A 12,684-nucleotide genomic window follows, 5' to 3' on the forward strand; every position below is an offset into this window, starting at 1 on the left:
CAGCAGAAAGAGTTCAGGGTCAATAAGTTCAAAAGACACCAAGTGTATACCTTCCTCAAAGTGAGCCTTTGACTGCTTGACCATTATGTCACAGCACTGTGCAGCTACTGACACATTATCAGAGCGCCATCCTCCACATCTGGATGTGGCTGATGAACTGTGGTCAGCAGTTCAGATATGGAGCATGAAAAATTCTCCAGGGCCTGTCTCGTTTTGAGAGAATCTGTGTGAATGCCTGTTTTTCTTTACCAGCTCGTTGTGTCTCTGTACAGGATGCGGTGACCCTCATTAAGTTGACAGGCAATGTTCACTTTAGTCAAGTCAGCTTTATTGTCAGATGTGCTATACATGCACGACATAGAGCAAAAATGAAATTTCAGTCCTCTCGGACCCACAGTGCAAACATGCAATAAAAAATAGATAAGACATAAAAATAAAAAATCAACATTTTAAACAAGACATAAAATAAACAATCAATAAGACATAAAATAAACAATTAACAATCAGAATCAAGGCACTTGAGTATTTACAGGATGAAATAAAATAGGATAAATAAATAAGTATTTAAACAGGTGAGGTAGTGTGGTGTAGTGCAAATAACTGGAAAGTGAAATGTGCAGTCCCTGAGTTCATAGTGTGTGAGTGGTGTTGGGGGAGGGAGGGGGAGGATAGGGTGCAATCCTAGTCTGTGGCAGTGGGCAGAGGACGGGGTGACGGTAGAGCAGGAAGGGAGTTGAGTCTCCTGACTGCCTGGTGGAAGAAACTATCTTTGAGCCTGCTGGATTTGGCCCGGAGACTGCGCAGTCTCCTCCCTGAGGGCAGCAGGCTGAAGAGGCTGTGAGATGGGTTGGTGGGGTCACCTGCAATCCTGATTGCTTTGCTGGTGAGGCGGGTCTTTACCCAGCAATGACAACTTTACGCTATTTCCAATGTGACTCGTGCTGTATTCATGTTTCCTAATATTGTTGGATAAATATTTTAAATCTACAATTCCTTGTTGGGTCCAACAGAAAAGTGAATTCCTAGCTACACTCGCTGTTAGCCAGTCCGTTAGCTGAAACCACGTAACACAAAACTACGATTTTGTCTTTTGTCCTTTTGTCCTTTTGTGTTATGTGTCATCGTTTGGATGATGTGTTCCCAATCTCTGTACTTCCAATTTTTCTCCAAACACTTTTTTCTTTCAAAAGAAAATTGATTAGAAAGTAAATAATCCACCTTGTTCATGTTCATGCCAACACCTGCCATACTACAAACTAGCCTCACTGTACTGTAGCTACTGCGCTGTGATTGGTCGAAGGTCACTGTGCTGTAGCTACTGCGCTGTGATTGGTCGAAGGTCACTGGCTTTTGGGCTGAATGAATTTAGCCCAGATGGGGGCGTGTCACAACACCTGTCAATCAAAAGTGAATGGAAGCTTACCCTACTGAGCTTGGGCTGAATGAATGTAGCCCATTCACAGGAAAAAAAACAAGATATATCATATATCCTGGGTTGTTTCTGTCCCTGGTTGGTGCTGTTGCTGCTTTAGGTTCTACCAACGTTTTAAACAATATGTTGTAATGTTTTTAATAATAGTTTTTCATCTTTACTGTAAAAGATAGGGGGGCCCTGTTAGCCCAAATATACCAGCCGTCCCTGTATATATATAAATACATATATATGTATATATATATGTATTTATATATATTTATATCTACCTGCCTCAGGTGTGTCTATCTGGTTGCTATAGAAACAATGGAAGCCACAGTTCAGTGGAAATAATCAAACTTTTTTTATTGTTGTAACCCTTTATGTTTGTGCAATGTAAGGATCAATAAGCCAAACTGTATTGATCTGTATGATGACTTTATTATCACAACACAGAAACACACAGAACCACAAACTACATCATGAAAAACAATATCTGCAGCACCAATAACTCACACTGTGGATTATATTATCACACTGTGGATTATAGTAAACATTGTTTTGTTGTTCTCTGTCAGACTGTAAAGGTTGTTTCCTGCATCTGAGGTAGCCAATCAGAGTCTAGTTTACATATAAAACGACAGCTGTTAGCATTAGCTAACAGGAAATGAGTTTTGGGGGATTATTTTGCTGTGGTACCGCCTGTGGCCACTGGGTTAAACTGGAAGCAAGACTGAGCCAGTCTTTAATGGTGGCTAATGTTAGCCATAGAGATAGTAGCTCAGTAGCTAGTAACATATGCTAACTAGCTACATTAGTCTGATATAGCTGGAAAGTTAATGTTAGCTAACATAATGTTTTATGTATTTCTGGACTGTGATTGGCTGCTGACGGAGAGACCACACCCCCTGGTGGAGCATCATGTTTTGCGTCCTCCATTTTGCTGAATTCTGAGTCGAGGACGAGCACAAGAACACACCACGATGACGCCGTGTCGTCAGTCTGTAAGCCCTGCCCCTCTACTCCTCAGTGGGCGGGGCCTCGTCCAGAGCTTCCTGTTGGTTTGGGTCGACATACTCCTGATTGAACGTTGCCGAATCAGCTCCCAGTTTGAACCTGTAGACGGCCAGTAGACACTGGGACACCTGCAGACACATTCAAACCAACAAACTTTATTTAAACAACAACTTTATTCACAACAGCTGCTCTACATCGAAGCAATGTTTTTATTTTCAGAATTAAACGTTAATAATATATTATTATTATTATTATTATTATTATTATTGACTAGACAAACAGTTCATTGTCTCCTTGCCGTCTCATACAGACGCACAGGCTGGTGACTAGGGATGGGAATTGAGAACCGGTTCTTCTTCAGAACCGGTGCCCAGTGAATCGATTCCTTGCAACCGTTAGCGTGCCGCTTAACGATTCCGCTTATCAGTTCCGCTCGTTGCAAATGCGTCATGACATCACACATGCACTGCGTTGTTTTGGTTCAGAACGCAGCGAACATGGCGTCGAGGCAGAAGCGCTCTAAAGTTTGGTTATATTTCACGAGAAAAGACGACAATACGGTCACTTGCAACACTTGTAAAGTTTTCATTTCGTCAAAGGGGGAACTACCTGAAGAAACACTACCTCCAATATGCAGAAACATTTGGCCACACAGCATGCAATTCATTTGCAGGACTGTCGCATGTTTGATGCACTACTACCTAGAGACACAAGTGAGTCAAGCCGCAGTGGAGCTAACGGGACGTTATCTGTTATCAATGCTGAAGGTAACTTTAAATGACATGATCATTTTTATGCACAAAAATTATTATACTTATTGGCTAAAAATGTGTGTCAAAATAAGTCATTTCATTGGTAACATTTTCGTGTAGTGACCTATCAACACATGGCTAATTTTAATATTCAAATGAGCCAAGTGCAGTTTCTAAGTTACCACCAGGCCGTCAATCCATCTCTCAGTGACAGAGAACTAACATTAGCCTTTATCTATCCAGATAAAAACAGTTTCTGTATGATGTTTATTAGACCTATGTAATCTGATTCGGAAGGCCACGTTGTCATGAGCTGTATCTTGTATATTTATTATTAGCTATGTGGTATGTGTATGCACCTTTATGTAATCTGCTGGAAAAACATTAAAATTTAAAACCGGATCATACCAAACAAATATCTGCTTGCATGTCCCCGTGTATGCAAAGTGTCCTCCTTTTTGATGTGAAGGAAATGGCCACCCTATTTCAGTCTGTGTTTTTAGTTTTTATGGCACATAATGGCAGTTGGGCTTTTTTGTCTGGACCAATTAATGTGAAAATGAACAATTTCAGTTCAGTCTTGCAGTCTTGATAATCTTTCAAGGCACACACTAGCGTGCTGTGGCATACTGGTTGAGAAACACTGCCCTAGGCTATCGGTCCCTGGACTTCACTTTGAGAAGTACCTCACCTACTTTTAGGTTTGTTCTGAGGTTGCTACACATAATTTGTGTATTATCTGTGCTGTGTCTTCTGATCAGATTTTAAAGCGAGTTAATACAAACAAACAAATTTGTAGTTATTCCCTCACCCAATGAGAATCGATAAGGAATCAGATCGATAAGCAATATTGATAATGGAATCGGAATCGTTAAATTCTTATCAATTCCCATCCCTACTGGTTACCGAGTCTTTACCTGAACCCAGGAGGCCAACCAACAGTTATTTCAAGTTTGGAGTTACAGAAGTTAAGTTGCTTGCGTCAGTTTACGTTTCTCTGAATGCTGGGCTACTTGTGGTTCCTATAGTCTCTTAAAGTAGAACAGGAGCCAGAACCTTCAGTTACCAAGCTCCTCTCCTGTGGAACCAGCTTCCAGTTGTGGTTCTGGGAGGCAGACACCCTCACCACATTCAAGAGTAGGCTTAAGACATTCCTCTTTGATAAAGCTTATAGTTAGGGCTGGATCAGGTGAGTCCTGAACCATCCCTTAGTTATGCTGCTATAGGCCTAGACTATCATGGGATTTCCCATGGTGCACTGAGCTCCTCTCTTCCTCTCTCTTTCTGCACTCATTCATGTCCCATTAATGCTTGTTACTAACTTCACTTCTTCTCAGGAGTTCTTGTGCTTTCTCGTCTCGCAGGTTCTCATGGATCCTGGTGGAGCCTCCTGCCATGGTCCTGCTTGACTGCCATTGCTAATATCACTGATATTAGTGTTATTATTATTACTGATATTATTATTATTATTATTGTACCTTTGTCTCTGACCTTCTCTCTTTACCACCCACCACCCTCTATGGTTTCGACATAGATTAGCTTAGCATATAGCATGTCTAAGTACAAGAAAGGAGGAAGTTGACTGAGGTTTGCCCAACTGTGATTGGAGCAGAGTTAAAAGAGGCGGGGCTTAGGAAGGGTTGAAGACACAAATCAGTAACTTTTTTTGAAACTTGAAATATTGAGTTTGTTTGAGGTTTTTTTGAAGGTCCACTTCCTGTTAATCAATATTGTGGTGAGCAGATCAATATGATCAATCAGTCCATGAACTCAACCAGTGTCAGTGTTTAATCGTCATCACAACAACAATAAAACAACATCACTCTGTTGCCTTGGCAACAGGAAGGCACTTTGGATGACAGGCACTTTCAGCAGCCAATCAGAGTCCAGACTGAGCAGACGAGGAAACAGGAAGCACAGGGATGCTTGTCTCTGATTGGCTGAAGGAGAGAGACGATGTTAGGCAGTGTGTGTGTGTGTGTGTGTGTGTGTGTAAGAGAGAGCGTGTGTATGTGTGTGTGTGTGTGTGTGTGTGTGTGTGTGTGAGTGTGTGAGTGTGTGAGTGTGTGTGTGTGTGTGTGTGTGAGTGTGTGTGTAAGAGTGTGTGTGAGTGTGTTTCAGGCGAGGGGGGGGCTGAACAGTTTGTTGTACTCTTCTTCAAATGAGACTCTCTTCAGACGCTCCAACGACAGCAGAGTGAGACCTCCCTACACAGAAAATATCACACACAAACACACAGAGATACACATAGATTATTATGATAAACGTTAATATAGTAGAGTAACAGAAAGTATAAATATTACAGTAAAATAAGTCCAAAGTGCCCTTAAAGTGAACCTGTTTCACTGTCGGTCTTCCATAGAAAGTCTCAGTGTTGATATTGAACAAGGAGCCAAGAACGGGGTAAACAAATGTTTATCGGTTTATTTGCTGCAGGCACAGAGCGACTGAGCATGCTCACAAAGTACAGTTACCCACCATCTGCATGATGGTGATGTTTCACCTCCAGCCCATAATAATCAGAGGTTTCTGTGATTTAATGTCAATAAAAGGATCAATATGATGCTGAAATATCACCACCATGATGGTCATTTGTTAAATGTCTGAATTCAGACTTTCAGTCTGTCTGCAAGATGACGAGCAACAACTTTTAAAGGTGAGCAGCCAGAAGACAACGGATTGCACCAATCAATGAATAAAGTTATACAGTGTCTGTACAGTAATCAATCAATAAAGTTATATAGTGTTTGTACAGTAATCAATCAATAAAGCTATACAGTAATCAATCAATAAAATTATAAAGTGATCAATCAATAAAGTTATATAGTGTCTGTACAGTAATCAGTGAATAAAGTTACGCAGTGTCTGTACAGTAATCAATGAATAAAGTTATATAGGGTCTGTACAGTAAACAATAAAGTTATACAGCCAGAGGATCAATATCAGATCAATAAAGATTATAGACACATTGTTAAACAGTTCTATTGATTTCTCATCAGTCAGCTGTTTACAGAAATATTATATTATTATTATCTTGAATGTTTATTGAAGGTGTTTTTTCTATCAGGACCTCTAACCAGTGTTCTCGATCAATGAAGTTGATCAGATCAGACATTTAATAGTCTCTTCTGCCCTCTGCTGGTTCATCAGTGTAACACACCCTATGTGTGACAGTCTGTCTCATTGTCTGTCTGTCTGTCTGTCTGTCTGACAGACAGTATATGTATATTATCCTCATTATATTATCCTCATATTATGCCCAATATATTATCTTCATTATATTATCCTCATTATATTATCCTCATTATATTATCCTCATTATATTATGCTCAGTATAATATCCTCATTATATTATGCTCAGTATAATATCCTCATTATATTATTCTCAATATATTATTTTCATTATATTATCCTCAGTATAATATCCTCATTATATTATCCTCATTATATTATGCTCAAAATATTATCATCATTATATTATCCTCAGTATAATATCCTCATTATATTATCTCATATTATGCCCAATAGATTATCTTCATTATATTATCTTCATTATATTATCCTCAATATATTATCCTCATTATCTTATCCTCATATTATCCTCAGTATAATATCCTCGGTATAATATCCTCATTATATTATCCTCATTATATTATCTTCATATTATCCTCATATTATGCTCAATATATTATCTTCATTATATTATCCTCAGTATAATATCCTCATATTATCCTCATATTATGCCAAATATATTATCTTCATTATATTATCCTCACTATATTATCTTCATTATATTATCCTCAGTATAATATCCTCATTATATTATCCTCATATTATCCTCAATATATTATCCTCGGTATAATATCCTAATTATATTATCCTCATTATATTATCCTCATTATATTATCCTCATTATATTATCCTCAGTATAATATCCTAATTATATTATCCTCAGTATATTATCCTCAGTATATTATCCTCAGTATATTATCCTCAGTATAATATCCTCAGTATATAATCAGCGCTGCTGATAATCATACACACACACACCGATCAGCGCTAACACAGTGAGCTCTGCCAGTAACACTGATTATCTGGGTATATCAGGGCTCCTATCAGTTGGGGGCAATCAGACAGTGAACATTTGGTCCTCAGAGTTGATGTCTTAGAAGCAGGAAAAATGTGCAGCATGAGGATCTGATCCACTTTGACAAGGACCACATTGTGATGGATGACTGGGTCAGAACATCTCCAACATGCAGCTCTTGTGGGGTGTTCCCGTCTGCAGAGGTCAGTACCTATCAAAAGTGGTCCAAGGAAGGAACAGAACCAGAGACAGGGTCATGGGGGGCCGAGGCTCATTGATGCAGGTGGGGAGTGAAGGCTGGCCCGTGTGGTCTGATCCAACAGACGAGCTACTGTAGCTCAAACTGCTGAAACAGTTAGTTGCAGTCTGTTGGTCTCGGACCAGTCAGGGAGTCCAGTGCTCACAGTGTTAGTGCTGATTGGTGGATGAAGTATTCATAGAGGCTGGAGAGTCTTCTGTAAATACTCGCTATGCAGCAGTGCGAACACTAAACCAGCAGGTGGCAGCAGAGACAGATGGGTCAGTGTTTACTTCCTGTCTGCTTAGGTGAGGCTTACAGTGTCAGGTGGTTCAGGTACGTACCCAGGTGAAGACAGAGAAGAAGGAGAAGACGATGGCAGCTCTGGCAGCGTCGGCACCTTCATCAAGAGGGTTGTCTTCCTGTTTAGAAACCTGCCACTGATTGGCCAGAAAGCAGAAGCCCACAAACCACACCAGAGCCCAGAGCACTACAGAGACCACATCAAACCAGAGATCACATCAGACCAGGTCACTAAACATACCAACAGGAACCAACATCAGAACCGCAGGAGGCGGTGTCTCACCTGACACCCCAATGTCGGCAACGACGGCCTTCTTCCTGTCCTTCACGCTGCTGATCCGAGGGAAGTACACGTCCAGTGCCAAGAAGGCCGTGCTGCAGAGGAAGCACAGCGTCGCCATGGAGACGGCATAGTTGCAGGCGTTATGGTTGCGGTTGAAGATGCAGAACTCCTCGACCTCCTCAGGACGGTTGATGTAGCCCTCATTAGCGACGCAGCCGAGGATGACGATGGAGAAGAGCTGAAGACAGAGAGAGACAGCAAAAAAAGAACACATTAAACACAAAGTAGGTGGAGAGGGTGAATGTGCTGAATGGACTAGGTTTAATTGTGGTTTATCCCCCATTGTGAAGTAATGAAATCAATTATCTGACATCGAGTAAGCCACATAAGCCTTCAATACTAGACACTAGTGCTGTAAACACTAGTGCTGTAGATACTAGTGCTGTAAACATTAGTGCTGTAGATGTTAGTGTTGTAAACCCTAGTGCTGTAGATATCAGTGCTGTAAACCCTAGTGCTGTAGATACTAGTGCTGTAAACACTAGTGCTGTAGATACTAGTGCTGTAGATACTAGTGCTGTAAACATTAGTGCTGTAGATGTTAGTGTTGTAAACCCTAGTGCTGTAGATATCAGTGCTGTAAACACTAGTGCTGTAGATACTAGTGCTGTAGATATTAGTGCTGTAAACACTAGTGCTGTAGATGTTAGTGTTGTAAACCCTAGTGCTGTAGATATCAGTGCTGTAAACACTAGTGCTGTAGATACTAGTGCTGTAGTTATTAGTGCTGTAAACACTAGTGCTGTAGATGTTAGTGTTGTAAACCCTAGTGCTGTAGATATCAGTGCTGTAAACACTAGTGCTGTAGATACTAGTGCTGTAGATATTAGTGCTGTAAACACTAGTGCTGTAAATATCAGTGTGTAGCAAGTCTTGCTACTATCATGAGTTCTCTCAGCACACAAAACCACAACACAGGTTAACAGTCCAGACCTTTTTATGTATTTCTCCGCCACACACACTATTCACACAACACTTGGCCTGCTTCAAAAGTCCACGAAGGTTTGCTCCACTTGTCCTTCCTGTTGTGTGTGTCGGCCTCCAGGTCCAGCTCACTACTGCATTAATAGAGGTGAGTGTGATTACTACCAGCTGAGATCATCAACTCACCTGGTGCTGCTCTCCCAAGCCTTGCCCATCTCTCTCTCTCTCTCTCTCTCTCTCTCTCTCTCTCTCTCTCTCTCTCTTTCTGTTGATTAAAGCTCCTGTGTGTGACATTACTGTAATATAATATTCATAGGTATGTTTTCATTAGTGTTTAATCACTTAAACCTTCACTGTAGTTTGTCACACTGTTTCCCAAACTATTTTTCTGGGGATCCACTTTTTAAAAATAACAAACATGGCGACACAGTTCACAGTGAGTGAATGAAACTAACAGAAAATTTTTACTGCTGTTTCTGCATCACGTCAGATCATGTTATGTAACAGATGAAGCAGCCATTTAAAGAGACATATGTTTGATTAATCACAATGTGTTTGATGAATGTGAAAACATGTTAAATATTTTATTATTAAGACCTAATGAATGCATTCAAGAGTCACTGTAACAGGCTGTCTCACTGTTTTTATTTCCTCTCATCAGTAAAACAATAAACACATTTTAAATACTTTATAATGAGAATAAATAAATTCATTAAGCAAATGAAATCTGACACACCAACAGTTTATATACACACTGAAGGCTGAGCTGCAATCTCTAAGTTCATCACCAGAGGGCTCTAAATGCTACACACTGGAGCTTTAATCAGCCAATCACAGAGCAGCACAGTGGAACAGTGAGGGTTTGTTTCAGGAGTCTCGTGTTGACTCTCAGGAATGTTAACACCAAACTCATGACTCACACACACACACACACACAGACACACTGACCAGATGTTTTCAGTTCAAACTCTCGTTATAATAATAATAATAATAATAGTTATAATTATTAGGGCCAGAGCAAGCAACCTCTGCAAGACTTGATTGAAATACAAGGACTTATTTTTCTTCCAAAATGATCACAGTTTGAAAGCTCTGCACACAATTCAATTGTAGGAGAAATTTATAGAATCTTTTGGTCACAAATTGGCTTAACCACACCCACAAAATCAGCCCCCAAGACACATACAACTGACATGTATGAAATTTGGTAAGCACCTGTATCATGACCAGACAACTGACCCTACAAATCCAACAGGAAGTCGGCAATTATGAATTATTGATTTGGACCGACTTGTGTTCTAAAGAACGAAGCGATTCACGATTAAAAGTGCTTTATTCCCGAATGGAACACAGCTGCTAGCTTAGCTAATTTACAGCACAGTCGCTAGCTTAGCTACAAACACGTATCACACAGAAATCCTTCACAACAGTGACTGACAGCTTTAAAAGCTGTTAGCTCTTTTAGCTCTGTTAGAACTGCACTAAACTGAAATTAATATCAAAGTAATGACTGACCAGCAACTTTAAATGAACAAATAATAAACAGTCAGTGAACACACTTGTTAGCATTAGCATTAGCAATCAATCAAACTTTATAGCACCTTTCATACAGTTGAGTGCAGTTCAAAGTAAAGCAGACAATTAGCATTAGTCCAGTGTGTTAGCAGTTAGCTCACCACCATCAGAGCGGTAACCACTCAGCTGTTGTGACATCATCATTGCATCATCGTGACATCATTGGACTCACCCAGCAAAGGATCCTAATGGCGGTCTGAGGCTGTCTGAGGAAGGTCAGTGGGTCAAAAGCTCCACCTGCCTTCCCCGCCCCGTACGCCTGGAACCCATCCATCAGACCACTTCCTGTTCCCCACAGACCAGCACGGACCAGCACGGACCAGCACAGACCAGTTCAGTCTACTAAAACACTCACTCAGCTCAGTCCAGTTAGATCCTGCTCTGACAAGTTAGAGTCCAGTTTTGTCCTGTTTGGTCCTGGTTGGTCCGTAGTCCTGTTCTAGTCTCTGGTCTCTTCTTCTTCTGTGGTTAATCTGCTGTAATCCTCCTCATCCTCCTGAGAGGCTCTGAGGGTTTTATCACCCTGAGCTCCGTCTGTCAGGCTGAGCTCCACCTCCAACCAGCTCCACCAATCACAGGCTTCCTGAATCATTGTGTCGAGGTCAGAGTCCTCCAATCAGAGTGGAGGGGGTGGAGTTACCCTGCCTGACAGGAGGTGCTGCTGGGGGCAAAACTTAGGGAGAGAAATCTGAAGGAAGGCTTTAAATAATAAAAAAACACACCAATCAATTCATTATTGATCAGCACGATCAATAATGAATTGACACAGTGTGTGTGTGTGTGTGTGTGTGTGTTTTAACAGGATCAGTTCCTTAACAAAAGCTTGACTGTATATATTTATTGTATAATCAATATGTAAAGATTGAATGATTGTTTATTTAAAATAAGACAAAAGAAATGACAGATTTATTAGTTTCAGGTGTTTATTGATAATAAACAGGTAATAACTGTTAATAATAATGTCCTGCAGTAAAATATGAGTACTAGTAGAAGTACACAGACTGTGTACTGTCAGAGTAATCAGAGTAATCAGAGTAGATTCCAGCTGATGAGGAGTTGGTTTAATTTCCTGCTGAAGGAGAAACAAACTGTTTGTTCAGCAATAAGACCACAGAAGAAGAAACAAAGTAATAAATAACAACAGCTGCTTCATGTGACAATAATCATCTGATCAGTAATCTTAACAGGCAGTTTTTCCTTGCCACTGTCTCCAAGTGCTTGCTCATGGTGGTACTGTTGGGTCTCTGTAATTAATGTTTTAAAGAGTTCGGTCTAGACCTGCTCTATTTGAAAAGTGTCCTGAGATAACTTCTGTTATGAGTTGGTGCTATACAAATAAAATTGAATTGAATTGAATTGAACATAATCAATATATTTAAATATAATCGATATAATAAAATAGAATCACTGGAATCAAATATAATGATTCATAGACTAATAAAGATATTGATAACAGAATAACAACAAAGGCTGATATTGATTTTATCAGTAATCAATGAAACTCATGAGGAACATCATGTGACCTATGTGTGTGTGTGTGTGTGTGTGTGTGTGTGTGTGTGTGTGTGTGTGTGGAGAGAGAGAGATTCAGTCATGTGACTCCTCTGCCAGCTTCTGCTCTTCATCCTCATCTTCATCAGTGGGGGGGCGAGTCCGCTTAAAGAAACCCAGCTACACACACACACACACACACACACAGGAAAGTAAATTACGACTCCCATGGTGCATTTCATCAGCAGACCAATCACAGAGCATCAGATCTGTGTGAGATTTATATTAATGCAGAAAAACTAGTTCATGTTACTTTTAGGCTGGATTACTGCAACTCTTTATTATCAGGTTGCCCCAATAAGTCAATTAAAACGCTCCAATTAATTCAGAACGCTGCAGCACGAGTACTGACAGGAACTAGAAAAATAGATCACATCTCTCCTGTACTAGCTTCTCTGCACTGGCTCCCTGTAAAATGTAGAATAGAATTTAAAACCCTCCTCCTCACCTATAAAGCTCTTCATGGTCAGGCCCCTTCATATC

The 12,684-nt window shown here is 40.3% G+C and overlaps 2 protein-coding genes across 6 annotated transcripts in view; both read right to left on the bottom strand.

Moving 5' to 3' along the window:
* Window positions 1-1,832: 1,832 nt before the first annotated feature.
* syngr1a (synaptogyrin 1a) lies at window positions 1,833-11,175 on the bottom strand. Of its 4 annotated transcripts, XM_051393665.1 has the most exons (5): window positions 10,752-10,806; window positions 9,085-9,209; window positions 8,092-8,329; window positions 7,850-7,995; window positions 4,951-5,387 (listed from the first exon to the last, which is right to left on the bottom strand). In XM_051393665.1, exons 1-5 carry the CDS (start codon window positions 10,792-10,794, stop codon window positions 5,298-5,300), a joined length of 642 nt encoding a protein of 213 aa, XP_051249625.1. In that variant the 5' UTR covers window positions 10,795-10,806; the 3' UTR covers window positions 4,951-5,297. The 4 variants fall into 4 exon arrangements, with proteins under 4 accessions (XP_051249626.1, XP_051249628.1, XP_051249625.1 ...); XM_051393666.1 differs by lacking the exons at window positions 4,951-5,387; window positions 9,085-9,209; window positions 10,752-10,806 and adding exons at window positions 1,833-2,556; window positions 10,823-11,175; XM_051393668.1 differs by lacking the exons at window positions 4,951-5,387; window positions 9,085-9,209 and adding an exon at window positions 1,833-2,556 and having other exon boundaries at window positions 10,752-10,831.
* Window positions 11,176-11,555: 380 nt separating this feature from the next.
* Window positions 11,556-12,684, bottom strand: part of itga2b (integrin, alpha 2b) — a 33,794-nt gene continuing 32,665 nt past the window's right edge. For both annotated transcript variants that reach the window (XM_051393641.1, XM_051393640.1), the window contains one exon: window positions 11,556-12,321. In XM_051393641.1, coding sequence (XP_051249601.1) covers window positions 12,238-12,321 — 84 coding nt within the window. In that variant the 3' untranslated portion in view covers window positions 11,556-12,237. The remainder of the gene's footprint in view (window positions 12,322-12,684) is intronic.

The sequence above is a fragment of the Dicentrarchus labrax genome, unplaced genomic scaffold (assembly GCF_905237075.1).
Source record: "Dicentrarchus labrax unplaced genomic scaffold, dlabrax2021, whole genome shotgun sequence".
NCBI lineage: Eukaryota > Metazoa > Chordata > Actinopteri > Moronidae > Dicentrarchus > Dicentrarchus labrax.

Bases quoted from the DNA above. Each gene is read 5' to 3' on its own strand.
- syngr1a (XM_051393665.1), bottom strand. From the start codon at position 10,794: ATGATGATGTCACAACAGCTGAGTGGTTACCGCTCTGATGGTG. The intron at 9,210-10,751 runs GTGAGCTAACTG...CTATTAATGCAG, and splicing joins TGGTTACCGCTCTGATGGTG to TAGTGAGCTGGACCTGGAGG. The intron at 8,330-9,084 runs GTCTGGACTGTT...CTCTGTCTTCAG, and splicing joins GCGGAGAAATACATAAAAAG to CTCTTCTCCATCGTCATCCT.